The 23184-nt window shown below is 36.8% G+C and overlaps 2 protein-coding genes across 2 annotated transcripts in view; one reads left to right on the forward strand and one right to left on the reverse strand.

Moving 5' to 3' along the window:
- Positions 1–2744: 2744 nt before the first annotated feature.
- Positions 2745–3446, forward strand: LOC150091597 (tubulin polyglutamylase complex subunit 1-like). The gene has a single exon (XM_090369070.1). The coding sequence runs from the start codon at positions 2745–2747 to the stop codon at positions 3444–3446; it is 702 nt and encodes a 233-aa protein (XP_090225196.1).
- Positions 3447–20965: 17519 nt separating this feature from the next.
- Dolk (Dolichol kinase) overlaps positions 20966–23184 on the reverse strand; it is an 86843-nt gene continuing 84624 nt past the window's right edge. Inside the window, exon 12 of the mRNA XM_090369082.1 lies at positions 20966–21105. Within this exon, the coding sequence (XP_090225208.1) occupies positions 20966–21105 (140 nt within the window). The remainder of the gene's footprint in view (positions 21106–23184) is intronic.

Consider the following 23184-nt stretch of genomic DNA (forward strand, 5'->3'; position numbering starts at 1 on the left):
TAAGTTGCTACAATGGATAAAAGGATGGTTGTATTTTGCATCTACATTCACACATGAGGAGTTATTAAGGATTGAAAATGCCAGAATGTTATCAAATTGTAGCAGGGTGCTTAAGGATTTTGCAATAACTGAGAGCAAAGTGGAGGAGAAATTGTTGAAATTAAACATAAGAAAGGCACCTGGAGTGGATGGGATCTATCAGTGGCGTAGCTACCATGTAGGCAGGCTAGACAATTGTCTCCGGACCCTTTAGGGACCCGGCGTCTTAGGCTGTCTCCTCCTTATGCAATTTTCATTAATTAATCAGGGGCCCGAACATGTTCTTTGCCTCCAGGCCCGAAAAAATCTAGCAACGCTACTGGGATCTATCCAGTTATATTAAAGGAGGCGGCGAAGGAAGCAAGCGCACCCTCAACCATAATTATGACAGCATCCTTGGACAGGGGAGGTCTCCACAGACATTAGTAATATTAGTAACATTAGCCATATGGCACAAGGAAGCCTCAGGCTTATGCTACACCAGCCAAAAAAAAAAATTTCCGAGTTACCCTGAGAGAGAGAGAGAGAGAGAGAGAGAGAGAGAGACAGAGAGAGAGAGAGAGAGAGAGAGAGAGAGAGGAATCACCAAGAAAGAAAAGAATGATGATATCCAGCTCAGGACCCTGGGTTTGCCAAGCCCATACTCGCCAGATATGAGCCCTCGGACATGTTAGTTTAATTTCTGCTCTGGGAAAAATGATGGAGTCACTGGTTAAAGAAATAACGCACGGTCATGTACATTATACTTCAAACACAGCATGTGTGTGAAGTATAAGGGAAAGTCTTGTCTGACCAATTTGATTGGATACTATGATATGGTCACAAAGGAACTGGATGAGAAAAATACATTTGATATCGTATACATAGATTTCAGGAAAGCTTTTAATACTGTTTGCACATTGAAGAATACTATACAAAACGGAGCAGCATGGGATTTAGGGCAAGTTGCTACAATGGATAAAAGAATGGTTGAGTGGGAGAAGACAGAGAACAGTAATCAATGAAAACTGCTCTTCGTGGACTAATGTTATTAATGGAGTCCCCCAGGGACTCCATTAATAACATTCGTTGTTGAGCCCATTGTTGTTTTTTTATATTTATCAATGATATTGATGAAGGTATATCATGCTTAATGTTCAAGTTTGCAAACTATATAGAGGTTGGCAGAGTTTTTAATGATAATAATGATAGTGTGCTACTGCAACAGGATCTTCAAAATGTCACTTCTCAGTAGATGGGCTGAGAAGTGGCAACTGAAGTTTAAATTGACAATTGCAAAGTACTGCACATGGATAGTAATAACCCGAGAGAAACATAGTAGAAAATGAAAAAGATCTGGGAGTGATTGTGCAGTCAGACATAAAGTTTTCTAAGCAGTGCAGACAGGTGCCAGAGCAGGTCATGGGACATTGTCAATGATATAGAAGAATTTTCTGGTAGGGAAAGTGATTATCCCTTTGTATAAGGCAATGATCTTAGGCCACACCTTGAGTACTGAATACAGGTCTGGAAACTTATTTTAGGAAGGATGTAGAGTACAGAGAACGGCAACAGGATTGGTGAGGGAACGAAGGGGTACGCTTACCGAGAAAGGCTTAAGTTCTGCAAATTGCAGGGTCTGGAGACTAGGCAACTGCGAGCTGATCTGATTGAGGTGTATAAGGCCTTGAATGGGTTGAGCAGGCTGAATTCTGATGGGATTCTTCCTCTTTCTCAGATTGCGAACCTGAGGGGGCATAAATTCAAATTGAGGAAAGGCAGTTGTAGAATAGATGTGCGGAAATTTGCCTTTATCCAGCGGGTAGTTGATTGGTGGAACAAACTTCCATCAGTCGTTGTGGAAGTTGATAGTTTAAATAAATTCAAGGAAGAACTCGTCAAAGTTTTGGAGCAAATGGATGGTTGAAATGGGAAGTTTTTTTTTTTTTTTTGGCTGATGCTGCATAAGCTTGCTTTTTGGCATCATATGCCTCTACTAATGGTAATAACATGATTATTGGCTAAAAGTACACGGCGACGTTTTCGTATCGCGGTTCATTCTCGGAAATTTCTTCTTTTTCTTATTATTATTATCATCATCAGCTATATGGTGCAAGGAACCCTTTTGCTGCACCAGCCAAAAAAAATTCCCGACTTACCCTGAGAACGAGAGAGAGAGAAAGAAAGAAAGAAAGAAGTAAGTAAGTAGAAAGGCTCACCAAGAAAGAGAAGAATAATGATATTCAGCTCAGAACTCTGGGTGTGCCAAGCCCATACTCACCAGATGTGAGTTCCTGGGGTTACGAGAACTTATATAGATGAAGCGTGGTTTGTTATAGCACCCCCCTCCCCCCGTTTTCAGCAGGTTACGAACTTATCTATACAAGTAGTTTAAAAATTTTAATAAAGGGTTAGTGTTTTTCGTTACTGAAAAAAAGAAAAATATTATCTTTGAAATGTGTATAAAATTATATAGAAATCTGTAATTTGTGATATAGAGCGGTTTGTTTGTTTGTTTTAATAGTTTCATCTTAGTTGATCCGATTGTGAACAATTATCGATTCAAGAGTTAAAAAAAAAAAAAAAAAAAAAACAGCTTAATAGACTGCTAGGAAGAAATTTTTCGAAGACTAAGGAATTTGTATGCGAGTTCATGTGCTGATAATAAATATATCGAAATAAGTTTACATTTATTGTGATTTCAAATTATTTGTCGAAGTGGAATAATGGAAGAAGATCAGATTGAGACTGTTTTACAACAAGCGCTTTTGGCATTGTTGGATATCAAACCACCTGATCCTATCCATTTTTTAGCAACTTATTTTCAACGTGAATGTGAAAAGAGTAATCGCGTAGCTCAAGCGGCTTATCTGCTTGAAAATATGACCATCCCGCATCCTGCAATGCAGGAAAGGTTACTGAAAGCATATACTACAATTAGTCAGTATAAAGTTCAGCAAGAAGTTCATGGCCTAACTGGTGACATCTATACAGATCTGTTATCCCAGTTAATTATCTGGTTGCCAGCACACCAGAAAGATAAGGTAATACAGAAATTACAGTGTCATAGTACAGAATATATATCCTTTTCTGTATTTAGATCTGGTGTACTGACATGCACACTTTTAAAAGAATTTGTTAAAGAAGTCAAAGAGTTGTATAGTTCTCTTTGTGAAGAAGCAACTGGAAAAGTACCAAAGCCATTGTGCGATACAGCACTCAATAATTTGTGTTTTGCTCTTAGTTCAACAAAAAGTGAGCCTGCCACTGTTTTGGAGGTGGGTATCAAACTAGGTGTTTTAGATCTTGCTTCTACTTTGAAGAGAGAAGCAGCAAATTCTCAGACTATGAGTGAGGTTGTAAAAGAAGAAGATTTTCTCACAGAAGCTATAGAAATATTTTTAGGTCAAATTCCTCATGTCAAGTAAACCAACTACAAGCACTTCCTTTCTGTTATTTTTATCCTGTATAATATGATTAAATTTCCCAGCAGCTTTTTATTTCAGTATATTAACCCAATCAAGGCCACACAAAAGGGTGCATTGGATATGACACACACATGCCCAGACACAGAAGAGAAGGAGGTCTTCATAAATGTTTCTTAAATGGTTATAACAGTTATAACAAAAGAAATTAGGCCCCCCAACCAAACCATGCACCTGGGTCCCACTGCTCAGTCCTGAACCCCAAGTGATAGATTCTTGTTGAAAGTTTTGCTTTAATTTTATAGAAACCAAAGTCCAAGGCTTAACTGAGTATATTGGAAGATGAATATTTAAATTGTATAATTATCAGTGGATAGCTAGTGATATAATGTGATGAATATTGAAATTATAGAAAGTTATACTAGATCCATTAAACCACTGGCACCTGTGGTTGACGCATTTTGACAACTCCCTAACTTTTTCTTCCTTTTTATGGAACTTGCTGCACCCTAAAACACTCTCACCAAAAATTCTCTCTCTCATCCCCCCCCAAACGAATTTCCAATTGAATAGGGTCAAAATGATCCACTTCTATCATAATTTAGTGTACGCTCTACTAAATTAACAAAGCTGATAACCAATCTAAAAATATAACTTTTGTTTTCTATTATATTTATTTATTTATTTATTTATTGCAGTTTTGTATGATACCATATATTAACTAACTATAGTTGAATTTGTTGATGAATAAATAAAAATAATGAAAACCAACTTTAAACAGTTTATTTACAGTGGTTTGGAGATATGAATTTGTTTTTCCTTTTAGCTTTGTTACTGTTTATATATTAATTTGTTGTTTAATGCCATTCTGTTTATCTTTCAGCATATTTATAATATTATAGAATATGCTAATTGTGCCATTCAGAATTTGTTAGGTGATTGATGTATTGTTTTTGTTTCTCTGAGCTACTTATATAAATAAATTATCAAATGTTCTGAAAGTGCTGATTGAGTTGAGATAATTATTAGGAAAGAGTTATTTGTGATTGGAGATATAAAGTGTCCAAAACATAAGTGCTATAGAAAAGAAAACTAATTTTTATAGGGCTGTGATTTGTAAAATTTGTGAATGGGACTCTTGTATGTTCTCTGTTCTGTTCAGATCATGCCATTTATCTTTTGAAGATTATCTCTAATATTGTAGTGTATGTTGCAAAATCACACGATTTTTGTTTTATTTATGTTTTTAAAGATAAGTTATCAAAACGTGTGACTTGGATTGTACAAAGTTCAACAAGTTATGCATTCTATGTGACATACAAAATTTATCTGCTTTGATGATAAGTTTTAAGCAAAGTGCATCCAAGAAATGAATGATTTTTTTTTTGCATATGTGTACACTGCTTAGACAAAATATTGATAACACCTTGGTATGAATGTATTATACATTAATGTAAATAGGATAATCTGTGGGATGTGTGATTTTTCATATCTGTGGGATAGGTGGATCAAGCTGAATTTCTCTCATAAAAATACATGAATTTCGTAAGCTTTGTAATAATTATCCATTCATCTAGTTTTGCAAATCATACATACCGTGGCCCAATTAATGAGAATTATATGCTGTTGATATTACACATACTTGACAGAAAACAGATGTGCTCAAAAAAAAAAAGTAATAAAAAATTAGCCAAAAGAAGAAATGTAAAAGTATTTGAATGACCCATAGATACAAATGCAAAATTATGACTTTATTCAGCAGCCTTGATTTGTAAATTTATATAAAAAACTAAGGATGAAAATTTGAATTTTACATTAACCTGCCATCACTTGCCCCCTCAATTTAACAAAGATGCTTGCATGGCATCTGTCAGACACCCCTTTTTGTTTTAATTATAAAAAAAATAATTTTTAGCTTTTTTTTACTGAATTGAAAATGGTGATCTATTAATTATTACCTGCTAAACTCAATTAAAAATATCAAATGAAAATAAATGAGAGAAACCAGTAATAATAAATGTTTTTATCAAATTTTAAAGAATTGTCAAGACCACTCATCCCCTGGGTTGAAACAAACACTTGTGCGGTGTCTGGCAGATGCAACATGAACATCTGTATTTTTGTTCAACTATTCATGTTTAGCCAGTGAAACCAAAACTTTATGGCAAGATTAGATATCTGTTATTGGCATCTCATAGATGTCACATAGGAATGGGTGTTGCCTAGAAAAAAGATGCTTTTGCTCATCTGGCATCTGCTAAATGCCAAATGCTCTATAACCAGTTAGAGAGCATTGATGAGCAAAGGTACATGGGAGGATTTGATTTCATTTCATTTACAAATTTAAAAAAATAACAAACATTTAAAAAAAAAAAAAAAGGTAGCATTTGTCAGATGTACTAGGAGTGAATGGTTAAGAAAGGATATATATTGTATATAAGCTAAGCTTTGTATGATTTAATCAAGGATATTGCATGATTGAATCTGGTCCACAGTGATTGATTTTGTGATGTATTTCTCTGCTGTTTATTCCAAATAACATATCTATAGAAAGATCATCTTCCTAAATAGGATAAAAAATTTTAAAAACAATATTAAAATAATGACATTCTTAAAAATTATTATGAATGAAATTATAAGGAATGTGATTATCATTACTATCAAGATAATCACATTTTGAACAAACTTCAGTCCTTATCAGTGCTTTTGTTCATTTGAAGTGTTAAATAAAAATACAAATGGTTTAGTTATAGATCAGATTATTGTTGTTAAATTTTGAATTATGCATCGATGTATTCAGCTTACCCTCTCAAGTATTTATGAAAAATAAATTAGCAAATTTGATAATTGATCTTTATTCAATTAGTTATTAAATACTGTATTAAATAAATATTAAAATATGAGTATTTAATATTAAATTAGATATAAAATATTCACTGATATTTAATAAAGGAAATTTGTGAAATATTCAATTATTTTATTAAGCAGCCAGATTATCATAATACTGTAAATGATCAAGAGCTCTCTACCAGTTGTTCCCAGTCTTATCCAAAGCTGCATCAAGATGCAAGCCTAGAAGCAGTTGCATTCAAGTGCTTATGGATGCCAAAATAAATACTATCAGTAGGACCTGTCAGGTAGTGGGGTGACAGAAAAATGAATACAAAATATTACCGGGACCTTTTCATGTAATATGGAGGGGCAGCATATCGTTTGCATCTGACTGTTTAAAATTCTTCATATAGCCCTGGTCTTATCGTCTGTGGACCTTTTTCCAGTATACATTTATTTGTGATAAACTGAGAGGGACAGTCTTACTGTAATGTGTGAAAAAATTTTTTATTCCTGTTGATCTGTCAATGTGGCTCTTGGCATTCCATATATCGTTTCACACAATGTGTTTTATGGGATACAAACTACTATACAAATACCCTGAGAATCGATAGTAATATGACTTCTGTTATTATAACAAACACTGATGGAAAGACAGCAAGAAAAAAATCAGTCACGAAGTTAAAGTGCATATTGACTTAGGAAACAGTTTTTCAGCTGGAAAATCAGGCTACAGGTTTGAAAGAGATAAGGATAACAGGTCATAAGTACACATTTTATAGGCTATGTTACAAACCATAGGCTTGTATATTTGTTAGTATGTTTATGTCAGCAGTGGTTGTCTTGCATTCCACTGATTATGGTATTGGGCAACAACTTGGGATTTTAATTCCAGAGGGAAAATGCTGTTAGCTAGACAAACTGCTATTAGATCAGGTGATTAGGCAGCTACTCATTAGTCCATCATGTACTGATGTGAAAAATACTGTACTGATATTATCAAAAAAAAAAAAAAAAAACCTTTAAATAGAGTGACCAAGTTAGCCTGTCTTTTGGAGTGGAAAAACAGAGCCTCAACCTAAGACAGACTAACTTGGTCAAGGATAAATATGGATGTTTATTACAGGCCATGTTTATTTGCAGAGCATTTCTAAATTTAGCACGTATTTTGGAATATTACCTCAAACAACAAATCATTAATTCAGAATGGTTGCTACTACTGCATTTATACTCCACTACAGCCTCAAGGGATCAGAGGAATTCCCAACTTCATTGTAGCTGCTTTATTGTTGCATATGGGTAACAATAACCAAAGAGAAACATACCAACTGTGTGGTACTACACTCAGGGAAGTGGAAAGTGAAAAAGACCTGGGGGTAATTGTTCAGTCAAATATGAAGTTTGCTGAGCACTGCAGACGGGCTGCTAGCTCAGGTCATGGAGTCTTGTCAATGATATATAGGAATTTTGCTAGCAGCGACAGGGAGGTGATTATCCCGTTATACAAGGCAATAGTCAGGCCACACCTAGAGTACTGTACAGGTCTGGAGGCCTCATTTTAGGAAGGATGTATAATTGCTAGAATGAGTACAAAGAAGGGCAACAAGCTTGGTGAGGGGAACAAAGGGGTGCTTTTACCGAGAAAGGCTTAAGTTCTGCAAATTGCAGCACCTGGAGAGTAGGCACCTGCGAGGTGATCTGATTGAGGTGTATAAGGCCTTGAATGGGTTGAGCAAGCTGAATGCTGATGGGATTCTTCCTCTTGCTCAGATTAAGAACCTGAGGGGGCAGTTTCAAATTGAGGAAAGATAGTTGTAGAATAGAGGTGCGGAAATTTGCCTTTAGCCAGCAGGTAGTTGATTGGTGGAACAGGCTTTCATCTTTTGTTGTGGAAGCTAATAGCCTAAATAAATTTAAGGCTGACAGGCATTTGGAACAAATGGAGAAGTGAAATGGGAGGGTTTTTTTTTTTTTTTTTTGGTTGATGCTGCATAAGCTTGCTTTCTTGCATCGTATGCCTCTACTACTACTACTACTAATAATAATAATGTTGCAACTGATATACCAGCACAATGATAACAGTGGGCTGTTTGAATCCTATAAATATTTTTGATGGAATTCAAATCTGGGCCTAGGAGGAAATTTATATTGGCTGGAGGAAATAAATAATTGTGCTGGCCTTGCCAGCACAATTATTTTCCCTGGGAACTGGTTGTTCATTCAGCATAACTTGCAGAACAGGTAAAACAACTACAGAATGCATGCAATTTACAGACATATACAATAATGCCCGATAGCTTCAGTTGCTGTCACACAAACAAAACAGATATGCCACACATTGTAATCATCCAGTACAACAATCAGATCTTGAAAAGCATATAGTTTAAAATTCTAAGAGTATTCTGATGTAGCATGTATGCACAGGTAACTGAATGTGTGTGCCAAATGACACAATGCTTAGCGTGAATTATCAGTTGTGCAAGAAGGAAATGGTTAACAAAACTCTTAAAATTACAAGGAACAAGCAGCACAAAGACCTTTACTAGTCTCTCAACATAATATGTTAGTAAAGGAATTCAAACAGGTGATGACAAATCTTAATAGTAAGCTTTATCTTGTGTTTTTATATAAAATAAAGCATTTTGTTAATCAATGTGTTACCCCAAGTAATTTCTAAATAGTTTTAGTTATTCATAAACAGCCCTGCCTTTAAAAAGAAAGGCAAAATGCAAATAAATGCTGCATAGTATGGCTTGTTAAATGTTTTGGGTTCTAGAGATTACTGAAGCTGTCCAACAACACTGTAGAGGTGTACATAAATCAACAAGACAACTTTATTCTGAAACAGGAATCTGCTGCATATCAGAACAAAAACTGAAGGAAGACAGCCTTTTCCTTTACAAAAATTCAGCCATGGCACTTAATGAAAGTGAACGGTGAAGCAGTTATTAATTCTGGAGCCATTTCTCTGAAACATGAAGAACCCCATTTGACATTTTCTCTAATGAATGGCAATGTTTACTTTAATGGGATGGCAAATGGAAGATTTAATTAGAAAATCACAGGAACAAAAAACAAAACACTTCAAAATGTGTACTTATTACAGATCTAATTTTCCAAATCATTTCATTTTTGTATAGTGATTTTTAACATGGTAAAATAAACATTCTGGTTTTATACTACCTTAGGCTTAGTTACTATAATAAAGAATTTTTTGCCAGATTTCAAGCAAGGGTTTTTTGAAACTAAAAAATACTAAAATAGCTCTAACAAAATGTTATAGCATTACTTCATATGCTGGAACTTTATTTATGGAACAAGAATAGAAATGAAAAAAATATTATGGTTTCTATACAGTGAAGAAATGCATTCCAATCCAAATAAATGTCTCATTTCAGCAGGAAACTATGTTCACTTTACAGAACTGAATTTCTGTGTATCCCTGTCAGGTATTCAGAGAAAGTGTAACCTTCCGTTACTCACACCCTCAGTTTTAACACACACTTTTGCAACTGGTCTGTGTGATACCCCATTTTGTTTTAATTATATAAAAAAAATAATAATTTTTTGCATTTTTACTGAATTGAAAACGATCTACTAATTAAAATTTGCTAAACCCAATTTAAAAAAGATCAGACAAAAATAAATGAGAGAACTGATAATAATAAAGAACGTTTTTATCATATTTTTTAGAATTTTCAAGGTTACTGAACCCCAGATGCTTGCATGGTGTCTGGCAGATGCAACATGAACATCTGTATTTTTGCAGCTGTTTATGTTGCTGGTGAAATCAAAACTTTACAGCAAGATTAACAACCTGTTGTCTTCACAGATACCATTGTGGGAATGAGAATTGCCTAGAAGAAAAGTAGATGCTTTTGCTCATCTGGAATTTGTTATATGCAGAACAAAAATTTAATGTTTCATAACTCATAATATATCAAAATAAAAACAGAAAATAGGGTACAACCAGTTAGAGAATATCAGTGGGGGAAAGGTACATGGGAGGATTTGATTTCATTTACAAATTAAAAAAATAAAATCTTAAAAAGTGGTACCTGTCAGCTACCACATCAGCAATATAAAAGGTTAAGTTGATTATAAAAGGTAAGTTTGGGAAAAAAAAACTTAAGTTATATGTGGAGAGGTCCCTTTGATTATGAAGTCCTTTTTCATGTCTATTCACATGTATATGCTAAGTTCCTTTTGTCTTCACCATGTCCATCTGTCTGGCACAATGTTACCTAAGTAGCCCTTGCACCAGAAATTCACATAACACCAGCTGTCTGTACGTAATATTGAGACTCTCAGTGAATGACTTTTCATTAAAATATATATATGGGCCTTTTAAAAATATTTATTCAGCCATTTCAAATTTCATTAAAACCAAACAACAAATAAAAATCTGGCAATTATGATTTTTTTTTTTTTTCCCCCATACAAATTGTACAGAAAAAAAAAAAATCATACATTAAATGTAGATTTAATGCAGTATTTTTAGCTTTAGGCAGTCCACGTATGCTTAATGCGTACTGTTATGCAAGACTTGTGAACAATGGTGATGCTTGTGAATAGATACCTGTGTAGAGAGAGAAAAGAAACTTAAAAATAAAGAGTATACAATTACAACTGTATAATAAATATTATGCAGTTGTAATTAACTGAATGGCTAAGTTTAGAGAATGTAACCCTGTAATTTTATTAAATGTTCTGTAAAGTTATAATCTTAGTAATTAATTGATAAGGAGATAACTATATTTACTTTTCACTTCTATTCATTACTAAAGAGAAAAAAAAATCAATTAATTTAAGGGGAAAAAAATCAAAATTTCCTGAAATTTAAAGCACCATGTACATTAACTAACTTTCCCCTTCCCCATATTTTCAAGAAAACATTGCTGTTCACTTAGGAATGTACTTGTAATATTTTCAAGGAAATGGTTTTGCCACAGTTTCTGTATTAAAGTTTTTAAAAGTGTATTGAATAGGATAAGAATGACCTCAAAGAAGCAATATCTTGTATATGATTTCATGTGTGTGGTCCTATCGGTTGACTAGGAATCACATAACACATCTTTTGGAAGGTGATATCAATTAGAGGAAATACTATATCAAATCCTGCAATTACAGTATTTCCCAAGAAGATCCTGCAATTATTTCACATTTAAAGATATCTTTTATATATAACTGGTACAAATGGGGGTCCAAAAAAACCCAACAACAAATGTGAAGATGGTAACCAGAAGTAGATAAACAACCTTAAATTTTTTTTTTTTTTTTAATTGTAGGAAAAGTTTTGTCAATTGATGCTTATGTTTGTTTACTGATATAGTATATCCTGTTTATATTAGGTGACTATTGAGAACTGCTAATGCAGCAGTTCACTGACTCTAGAACTAGGTTAAATGTGATCTAATTGCTGAACATCATACACCGATGAGCCAAAACATTATGACCAGCAAATCGTTATGCAAATCGAACCAACTGCAGGTGAACTACAGCATGTGTGAGGGTCGGGACACGGTATAAAAAACACCTCATACTGAGCTCCATTAATCAGTGTTATTCTTGTTCTTCAGATGGGAAAGGCAGCGGACTTAAGCGACTGACAAAGGCCAAATTGTAATGGCCAGACGACTGGGTCAGAGCATATCTGAAATGGCATGGCATGGCTGGTGGGGTGCTTCCCCCTCCGGCAATGCCACCTTTCAGCAGGATAATGCACAATGCATTATCCTGCCCGGATTGTTCGAGGCTGGTTCGCAGAACATGAGGAAGACTTCCAGGTATTGCCCTGGCCTCCAAATTCCGCAGACATCAATCCCATCGAGCATCTGTGGTTTGTGTTGGAAGAGCAACTCCGTTTACGGCATCTCAACCATGGACCTTACAGAAGTTAAAAGGATCTGCTGGTTACATGTTGGCACCAGATACCACAAGGTACATTTAGAAATCTCTTAGCATCCATGCCTCACCGAGTACGAGCTGTTTTGGCTGCACGTGGAGGACCAACATCATATTAGGTAGGTGGTCATAATGTTTTGGCTCATCGGTGTATTTTTGGAATGTAGACATTAGCATTAGTTGAGGCATATGATGCAAGCTTATATTGCATCAGCCAAAAAAAAAAATAATCCCATTCAGTCACTCCAAATGTTTGTCTAGTTCAACCTTAAATTCATTTAAGCTATCAACTTCCACTACAACAACAAATGGAAGTCTGTTCCAGCAATCAACTATCCGCTTGCTAAAGGCAAACTTCCACACATATATTCTACAACTGTCTTTAGATATAGTCAATTTGAATCTGTGTCCCCTCGGGTTCTTAAGCAGAAGTATCCCATCAGCATTGAGCCTGCTCAAACCATTCAAGGTCTTATATACCTCGATCAGGTCACCTCGCATGTGCCTAGTCTCCAGATGCTGCAACTTGCAGAACTTAAGCCTTTTTTCATAAGCGCACCCCCTTTGTTCCTCCTACCAATCGTGTTGCCTTTCTCTGTACTCATTCTAGCAACTCTACATCCTTCCTAAAATTAGGCCTCCAGACCTGTACCTAGTACTCAAGGTGTGGCCTGACCATTGCCTTATACAAAGGGATAATCATCACCTTGTCTCTGCTAGCAAAATTCCTATATATCATTGACAAAACTCCATAACCTGCTCAGGCAGCCCATCTGCACTGCTCAGAGAACTTCATATCTGACTGCACAATTACCCCCAGGTATTTTTCATTCTCCACTTACCTGAGTGTAGTACCACACAGTTGGTACATTTCTCTTGGGTTACTGCTACCCATATGCAGTACTCTGCATTTGTTAATGTTAAACTTCAGTTGCCAGTTCTGAGCCCATCTGCTAACTTTTCTAGATCCTGTTGCAGTAGCATACTGTCTTGACCGTCATTAACAACCCTGCCAACATTAAGCCTTATATACCTTCATCGATATCATTGATAAATACACAAAACAACAATAGGCCCAGCACGGAACCCTTGGGCACTCCATTAATAACATTAGTCCATGTAGAGTAGTGTCCATTTATTACCACTCGCTGCTTTCTTCCACTCAACCTTCCCTTTGTCCATTGCAGCAACTTGTCCTTAATTCCATACTGCTCCAATTTGTAAAGCAGTCTTCCTTGTGCAACAGTATCAAAAGCTTTCCTGAAACTGAAGTATATGATATCAAAATTGTTTTTTTGCATCAAGTTCCTTTGTAACCACATCGTAGTATCCAATCAAACTGGTCAGACAAGACTTCCCCTGTTTGTTGTTTATTTGGTTTTTAGGAGCATTAGCAACTAAGGCCATATTTCTCCGGGGATATGCAGTGGTCATTCCCTGACCTTTCCGCACCCTTCGTATTTTGTGGTCACAGGCTCGAACCCCGGTCTAATCAAGAAGCGTGCGCTACACACTGCTGCTCCTGCCCACCTGGCTACAGAGGCACCAAGACTTCCCCTTAACAAACCCACACTGTATCTGAACTATTACTGCAGTCTTGTCTTGATGATCCTGCAATGCTTCTTTAACCAGTGACTCCATTATGTTCCCCGGAACCGAAGTTAAACTAACAGATCTATAATTATTTGTGTCATCCTTTGAACCCCCTTTGTGAATTGGGGATACATCTGCATATCTCCAGTCTCCATGGGTACCCAAGTGTAAGACCTTGTATTTTGCTACCCTAAAACATAGCTGCCACTTTTCTGACCATTCTTGCAGCCTGTTCAAGTCATCCTGAAGAAGTGCTTGTACTTATCATTAACTACTCTACCAATCTTTACATCACCTGCATATTTTGAAATCAAGCCTTCTGTCTAGTCGTTGATGTCATTTATGAAAATCAGAAACAACAGTGGTCCAGGAACCAATCCTTGGGGACCCCTCTTCTGACTTTACACCATCTGAAAAATATCCATTAATCACAACTCTGTCCTGTGGCCACACGGCAATCCATGTTAAAATGTTTCCAGTAATCTCAACATGTTCCTTATACAGTAATCCCTAATAGGAGATTGAGTCAAATGGTTTGCTAAAATCGAAATAAACTATGTCAAAATTGTTTTTGACATATTTTTTATTAGAAATTATTTTACTGTTACTTTAATTTATTAATCACCTTCTGCATAAGCCCCTATAGCTATACCATGACTGCTTTTCTTGTCATTAGTTCGTTGTATCCATGCTTGGTCTCTGCTCTGGAGTGCATTTTGACCAACCTGTTTTAGCCAAACCTGTATTTCTTAGCTTTCTTTGTATGGACATGGCTTCTTCCTTGTACTTCTGACTGATAGCAAATAAATGGATATTATTATTTCATTGTACAAAGTGTGGCAATAAAGTTCCCAGACTAGTGCAATAAAAAGAACAGAAAGCAAAGGAACTCAAAAATGGTTTTATTTTTATTCAAAATAATCACCACCTGGTGAAGGTAAAGAAAGCCAACACGATAACCACAGGAAACTTTTAGTGGTCAAAAGTGTTTTCCCGGTACCACAGCTTCTCCCTGCATTCTCGGTAAACAGGTGGTGTGTGTTATCGGTAGTGGCAGTAGAAGTCGATAACAATGTATTGATTAGTTTTTTCTCATTATTAAAAGCAGATTATTAGAGTTCATGAGTGTAATGCTTTCACTGCTGAAATTTACTTATGGGTACACCCTCCAAGACTGCCTCAGTCTTAGGGTGTTTATCCCCACTTCCTGCTGTTTTAACAGCACTCTGTTTAAAACAACTTTTACTGCAACTACCAATAACACGTACCGTCTGTAGAAGTTGTTTTCCTATCGGGTTAAAACAGCGGGAAGTGGGGATAAACACCCTAAGACTGAGGCAGTCTGGTGGGTGTACCCGTAAGTAAATTTCAGCCCACTCATGAACTCTGATAATCTGTTTTAATCATAATTAAAAACTAATCAATACACTGTTATCGACTTCTACTGCCACCACTGATAACATGCACCATCTTTTTACCGAGAATGCAGGGAGCTGTGGTATCGGGAAATGCTTTTGACCGCTAAGTTTCCCGTGGTTCTCGTTGTTGGCTTTCTCTACCTTAGCCCACCACCTGATTGAATGCACTTATTATACCATTCTAAAAGTTTCTGAGAAGAGTCAGCAAAGGCATCCAGAGAGATGTGTTCAATTCAACAATTATGTTTTTTCTTTCTATGTCCTCAAACATCCTGAGATCGCTATCCTTTTGAGGGCAGTTTTCACTTTAGGAAAGAGGGAAGTCTGCTGGTGCTAGATTGGGAGAGTAGGGTGGATGGTTGATCTGTACAATGCCATGTTTCATGAGAAATGTCTTCACAATTACAGAATGAGCAGGGGCATTGTTGTGCAATAAGAACCAGCCACCTTTCTCTTGAAACTGCAGCCTCACCTGGGAAATATACTTCAGTTGTCATTGAAGCACCCGTGCATAGAACACAGCATTGTCTCTCTCCCCTTCAGGTACAAATTCCTTCTAAACTGCATCCTGTTTGTCGAGAAACGTGATTAGCATCGTCTTGATCCTCGACTTCTGTAAACGAAACTTTTTGGGCCTTAATGATGATTTTGAAATCCAATGCATGCTCCAATGCTTCGTATTCAAGGAAATTAGGATTGTCTGGATGAAGTCTCCACATGACGAAACCTTTTCATTTCTTCTGCTCATCTGTGAGGCACAAATTTTGCACAGACCTTTCTTTTCTCTAAATCTTTGTGCAAAATTTGACAGATCATCTCTTTATTCATATCCAATTCGTCAGCCATCATTCCGAGGGAGGGTCAAATGATGATCGTTTGCCACAATTTCCTGAATTTATGTAACTGTCCTCATTTCGAGAGGTTGATGGATGCCCATTTCTTAAGTCATCATGAACATCCTTACATTCATCTTTGAACTGCTTATAGCATTCAAACAAAACTGGTACAGCTTAACATTTCATGTTTCTATTGCAGATTTTCCCAGTTTAAAGCAAATTTGATATTTGTTTGTTGCCTTACTGCAAAATGGTGACACAAAATTACCACTATTAATGAAACTCATTACTTGCAACCTGTCAGCCTACTGGACAATCTCTGCACCACCAACTGTTGGAGGAAGTTTGAACTACAACATACCACTTCCATTTATTTTCAAACTCATCAAACATGACCACAACAGTACCAATCTGGAAACTTTATTACCACACCTTGTACATAATTTACTGATGAAGCTGAAAGAATTTCAACAGAAACATCTGAATATTTAACTTAATTTTCAGACATTATGATACCATTGTAATGATCACTGACTTTTGCACACCATTCTTTCTGATATCAGCTTGTCAATTCTTCAATCTCAACAGATTGAATGTGTAGAAGCATAACATACATGTAGTAAAATGCATCAGGGCTCTGAACCAAAGGCCGCAAATACACCTGAGATTCTTATACTGAACCAATGAAAGAGTGCAAAAAAATAGTGTGGAATGTTCACATTCTCATACTTTCAGAGGCAGACAGTACTCTGTTTAAAATATACCTTAAATAAGATTTTGGAATTACTGCAAGTTTTCCCAACATTATATTGCAATTTGTGTTCCCTATTGTTTGTTATTTGGTTTTTAGGAGCATTAGCAACTAAGGCCATATTGCAAAGGGGATATGCGGTGGTCATTCCCTGACCTTTCCACATCCTCGTATTTAGTGGTCACGTGCTCGAATCCCGGTCTAATCAAGAAACGTGTGCTACGCACTGCTGCTCCTGCCCACCTGGCTACGGAGGCGCCTGTGTTCCCTATAATTGCATCCTTAGAAATTCATTGTGACCTTTTCCACTACAAAGTTTGGGAACAACAAAGGTTTTTTTTCAGCCTAACAAAAGGTCACAAATTCATAGTCCTAAATTGAATTTTGAACTTTTCTATGCTACTGCAAATGTGCCATTTGTGACTCCATAATAACCATGTTTCTTCATTTTTTTAGTATTATACATTATGCTATTTGTAGATTTTATCAGATCTCATTAATTGAAAATAATGAACATATAAGCAAAATCCTAATCTGGCAGTGCTGTCATTCCAAATTACAAATATTTGTAAAATAATAAGAGGAGTTTACTTCAATATAGTATGTAGAACATTGCGTTAAATTGTTTATTATTTTACAAATATTAATATCAACGTAGAACGTATTTAGCATTACAGCTCTGATATATACTATATAAATTACAAATATATATATATATATATCACCCCCAGGGGCTCACATCTGGTGAATATGGGCTTGGCACACCCAGGGTCCTGAGCTTTTTATCATTATTCTCCTCTTTCTTGGTGATTTTTTCTATTTCTCTCTCTCTCTCTCTCTCTCTCTCACACGGGTAACTTAGAATTTTTTTTTTTTTTTTTGCTTGTGCAGCAAAAACCTCAGGCTTCCTTGCACCATATGGCTAATTATAATAATATTGACCTCTGTGATTTGATAGATTGGCGATTTGACATCCACTAGAAAAGCGCTGGGTTTGAATCCACAAGATTCAAACCGAGAGCTTTATTTTTTCAAGAACATTTTTAACTTAAAACATATTGAACATACACTGCTTGACAAAATTATCAGAACAACATATTTTTCATTAATATTTTATTTAATATTTCAATAAAATATGTTGCCAAAGGAAAATATAATAAAATATGTTGCCGAAGGAAAATATTTGATATAATTGGAATTAGCATGCAAATTCCAAGTATCCAATAAAAATAGATCTATCTTAGAGAGCCACACATTATGCAAATTATTCATGCCTATAAAAAACACAGGTTGCCACCACATTTCATTCCCATTTTTTGGCATGCTCAGTGGGATAACCACATCTCCAGTACTCAGGGTGGCAAGCCATCGTTGTTTAGATGACTTTTTGAGGTGGCGGACTGTTGGACGACTTTCAGCCAGGCAGCAAAAGTGGCAGATTGGCTTAATGTGTCCCTCAGTGTTGTCCCAACACTATGGAAGCAGTTTCAGGAGAGAGGAACCATTACAAGAAGAGCTGGCCAGGGTCGCCCGATGGCTACATCAACCAGAACAAACCATTATCTAGCTATAACAGCAAGACGGAACCCTACAATGTCTACCATTAACTGTCTCATTGCTGTGGACACAGGTGAAAACGTTTCCAACCAAGCTGTGTTAAGAAGGCTCAACTCAAGTGGACTCTACACAAGGAAGCCAGTTGTTTGTATCCCATTAACCCCAAATCACTGAGAGCTCATCGAAACTGGTGCCATGAGCATGTAACTTGGAGCCCTGAAAAATTTGGTGCAATTCTCGTTTTAGCCTAGAAACAGATTCTAAAAGTTATTTCATCTGGAGACAACAAGGAATGCGATAGCATCCCCCCAACATCAGAGAAAGGGAAACTTATGGTTGAGCCTGTTCTCGTGTGGCTGAATAATGATCAACAGCCACAACTCTCTTTGTGTTTTTGATAGGGGTACCATAACCAAGAACAGATCCTTGAACCCTATGTGGAATTTTTAGGGGTGTGGTTGGCCCAGATTTTCTTTTCATGTATGATAACACCACTGCACATAGAGCTCCAGTGGTGGAGGAGGAGGAATATCTTGAAACTGAATATATCCAATGACTTCTGTGGCCAGCGTGATCACTAGACTTAAATCTGATCAAGTGTGGGATGCCCTTGGGTGTCACATTGCACACTGACAGCCAACTCCTCAGTCATTTAGTGAGCTGAGGTCTGTGCTGGTAGAAGAAAGGGATTTGTTGCCACAGAATCTTACACTGTACTAATGTCACATGACCATATTTTTGAGCATCTTTTGGTAATTCTTATACCCCTATAAATAAATGTTCCTTATACCCATCCAAAGTTTCTCGCTGTCTCCTCATTTCATTGTTATTGCACACCACATACCAAATTTTGTCCCACTTAATCGAAAGCTGCCTGAGTCACACCGCATTTTCTGTGTTCTTTTAAATTTGTTGAGCAATATATTAAACTTATTTTTATTAAACTTTTTAAAGCTTAGACAGATATGAAATTTATCATGCTCTAAATTTTCTATGTTCGCTTCGATTACATTCACATAAATTGTCAGTGAGTATTATCTCGTATATAATGATAAACAGTCAGTGCTACTTTGAGATTCATAGGTTAAATTTATAATTTTTGAACAGATATTTGTTTCTGGGGGCTAAATCTCAGCTGTAGGCCGGCCTGCTTACGAATAGGTGTGTTGTCATGAAAAAAAAGCAAAACACCGTTTGTCACTTTTCACTGCCATTTAGATGTAGTGATCAACTAATGATACTTCTTCGTGTTTACAAAAGACTGCCCATAATCTTGTTTGCTGATGGTTCAGTATGGAATTTTTTGGGAAGAGGTGTTGCTCTCTGTTTCCATTTATTGATTGGATTTTCGTCTCAAGGTCCCAGTGATGAACCTGTTTCATCACCAGTAACTCTCTAGAAATAAAGTCTTCTGAGTTGGCAATGAAAAGAGCCAAAAGCTCAGTAGATGACAGCAAGATGTTGACAATTATGTGCAATCAAATTTTTCACCAAAGCAACTAAGGCTATGAGAGTTTATTGTATTCTGTTGAATGTTGTATTGTATGTATTACACTGCAAGTTTTTTCAAGTGAGAAGGGGAATCCTCACTTGAGACCAAGCCATGGTATGAAAAAGCCCATTCTCCTGTTTTGATGAGATTCACATCTAGGTCTTTTCTAGTGTGGATGGAAAACTATAGCAACCACAGTAATACCTGTGAGGGATTTGTGGGCCCATGAAACATCTCTTCATTGCCACCAATGGATATATGCACTTCTAGCAAGGATTAGTTGGATACTGTATTCCTTGGCATAAAAGTTGCATACAATAGGATTCAGATTCAATGACTCCTACAAATCCCAGAACACTATTTTAGAATAACAAGAAACCTTTCTGTATTCCACGTTCTTTCGAAACATCAAATAACAAGTATATTGAATAGAACAAAATAACCGATGCCGTCAATAACATCAGTATGGTCTGCCCTATCATCCAGTGGTAAGATGTCTGAAATTTGATTCCCATCAAAAACAAAGAATTTTCACAATTTTACTCACAAAAATTGAAAATATTCTTCTCACTTGAAAACTGGTTTACAAAAATATAATTTACGGTATAACTAAGAAAGATATCATACAGTAAGAAGAATTGTAATAAGGTTAAATAGGGTGCCTCAGCATCAGTATACAATCAATCTCATAATCTTAAAAATTCAACCCAAACCACTAAGCATATCCGTTATTCAGGTGCAGCCAATGTTTACAAGAGCATATTTAAGCCAAAGTAATACTCAGTAATATTGATTTATCGGAATTATTTCTTTAAAAAGGCTACCAAGTACCAATCCAAAATGTATTGCATTTATACAAAATGTGCATTAAGAATATTATTTATATGTAATCAGTAGTAGACAAATGACAATTAGCAAAGAAAATGTTTTATAATGGTTTTTATTTCAGTATCATGATTTTTATTATCATAAATATTAACAAAGTCTGTTTCATTCACTTACAAAATATACAGTAAAAAGTATCCATCAATTTACAATTTATTATATATATATATATATAAAAAAAGAAAACTGGCTTATAATCACAATTTGGTGGTCTTTGTGTAGGAACTCAGTATATTAATTTATCACTTATTCAATTAAGCACCTATCAACATCATAAACAGAAATAATGGCAATACAAGATTATCTATCTGAGATGTTGCACCTTCAAGGAATGAAGCCAAAACAACTGATGTAAAGATTACTAACAGTTTTACAGGTGACACTGGAACTTTTCCTAAACAGAAAAACAATAAAATAAAAATATATTGATATATTTATAAAAATTGTATACGAATAATATTTCTGTATAGCATGTCCCAAAAGTCCATGTGATTATGTTTTTCATAGTCTCTTTGTGAATGAAAGACTGAAAAGTTTAAAAGCACATTTTAATGTTTTGTACAAAATGAAATGCTGGACATCTTCAACATTAATAACATCAGTATGAGCTCCATTTTTTTTTCACTGCACAAGTTAAAAAAAAAATAAAATAAATAATTATGTATGTATGTACACACACACACACATATATATATATACAGGGCGATTCACTACCAGTGTGACAAACTTGCAGGAGGTATAGGGGGCACAAAGACGAATTGGAATCACATAGCATTGCAGGGTCCGAAATGCCTTCGTCATGCGGTAGAGGACGTTGAACGGGAGGTGGTGTGAACAGCGATCCCGCTGGAAGTCAGCATTCGTGAACCGTTTCTGTGGAAGAAACCAAGTAGCAAAAGTCCTCCGGAGTGGATAATCCGCAGGCTCTAATGATTGGACGCGTTGCAGATGGTATGAACTCATTTGGTTTGTTGACAGTATCCTTCATACAGTGGATTGGGAAATACCCAATCGTTGGCCTATCGCTCGAGTACTCGTACTGCCTTCTGCAAGACGTAGGACATTCTCCTCATTGTCTGCATCCTCGTCATTCGCTCTCGATTCATGGTACCTCTCGTGAAACAACCAGTCTCACGTAACCTTCTGTGCACAGGTGCGAAAATCGAAAATCGGGAAATGCTCCTGGTACAAGCACAGAGCAGCACGCCCATTACAGTCCACAGCTCCATATGCGAGGTGCATGTCGGCCAGTTCAACGTTTGAATACTCGTCCATCCTACTGCCTCGGGAACTGGTTCGCAAATGCTGACTTCCAGCGGGATTGCTGTTCATGCGACCTCCCGTTCAACATCCTCTACCGCATGACGAAGGCATTTCGGACCCTGCAATGCTATGTGATTCCGATTCGTCTTTGTGCCCCCTACACCTCCTGCAAGTTTGTCACACTGGTAGTGAATCACCCTGTATGCAGGGTGATTCACTACCAGTGCGACAAACTTGTAGTAGGGGCACAAAGACGAACTGGAATCACATAGCATTGCAGGGTCCGAAATGCCTTCGTCGTGCGGGAGGTCGCGTGAACAAAGAAAAAGAACAGAAACAGCAACTCGTTAGTGTAACAGAAATCATTTTAATGACAAGTTTTACACTGGCAAAAAGCCACGATACAGAAGGTGTTCAAAAGTTCGACCAGAAGCAGTCACACAGGCTTCACAGCACTGCCGCATGGAATCCCTAACATTCTGGAAGATTCCTGGCGTGTCTTGAATCTCCCCGGCAGCTACAGAGATGCGAGCAACGAGGTCTTCAACTGAATAAACGGGGGTCTCGTACACCGATGTCTTCATTTTACCCCAGCAGAAGACGTCCAGGCATGATAGGTCCGGCGATCTAGCAGGCCAATGAACCGGACCACCACGACCCATCCAATGCTGTCCAAATGTAACGTTTAGGTGTTGGTGGACGTCACTAGCGTAATGTGGGGGAGCCCCATCATGCTGGAACCACGTTGAGCGGCGCAACGACTGAGGAACATGTGCTTTTTCAATAAGTTCGGGCAGGACTTGCTGTAGAAAGATCAAGTATGCCCTACCGTCCAGACGAGGGAGCAGAAGGTACGGTCCAATGAGGTGGTCTCCAACAATGCTGGCCCAAACATTGACAGAGAAACAGCATTGAGTTGCAAATATTCGCGTACCATGGGGGTTCTCCAAAGCCCACAAATGGGCGTTATGTTGATTGAAGGTTCTTTCTCTTGTGAAACTGGCCTCATCCGTGAATAATACGGACGCAGCAAATGTGCTGTCTGCCGCACTCTGTTGAAGAAACCAAGTAGCAAAAGTCCTCCGGAGTGGGTAATCCGCAGGCTCTAATGATTGGACGCATTGCAGATGGTATGAACTCATTTGGTTTGCTGACAGTATCCTCCATACAGTGGATTGGGAAATACCCAATCGTTGGTCTATCGCTCGAG

The sequence above is a fragment of the Mastigoproctus giganteus genome, chromosome 1 (genome assembly GCF_048544385.1).
Source record: "Mastigoproctus giganteus isolate SK-2022 chromosome 1, ASM4854438v1, whole genome shotgun sequence".
In the NCBI taxonomy this organism is placed as follows: Eukaryota; Metazoa; Arthropoda; class Arachnida; order Uropygi; family Thelyphonidae; genus Mastigoproctus; species Mastigoproctus giganteus.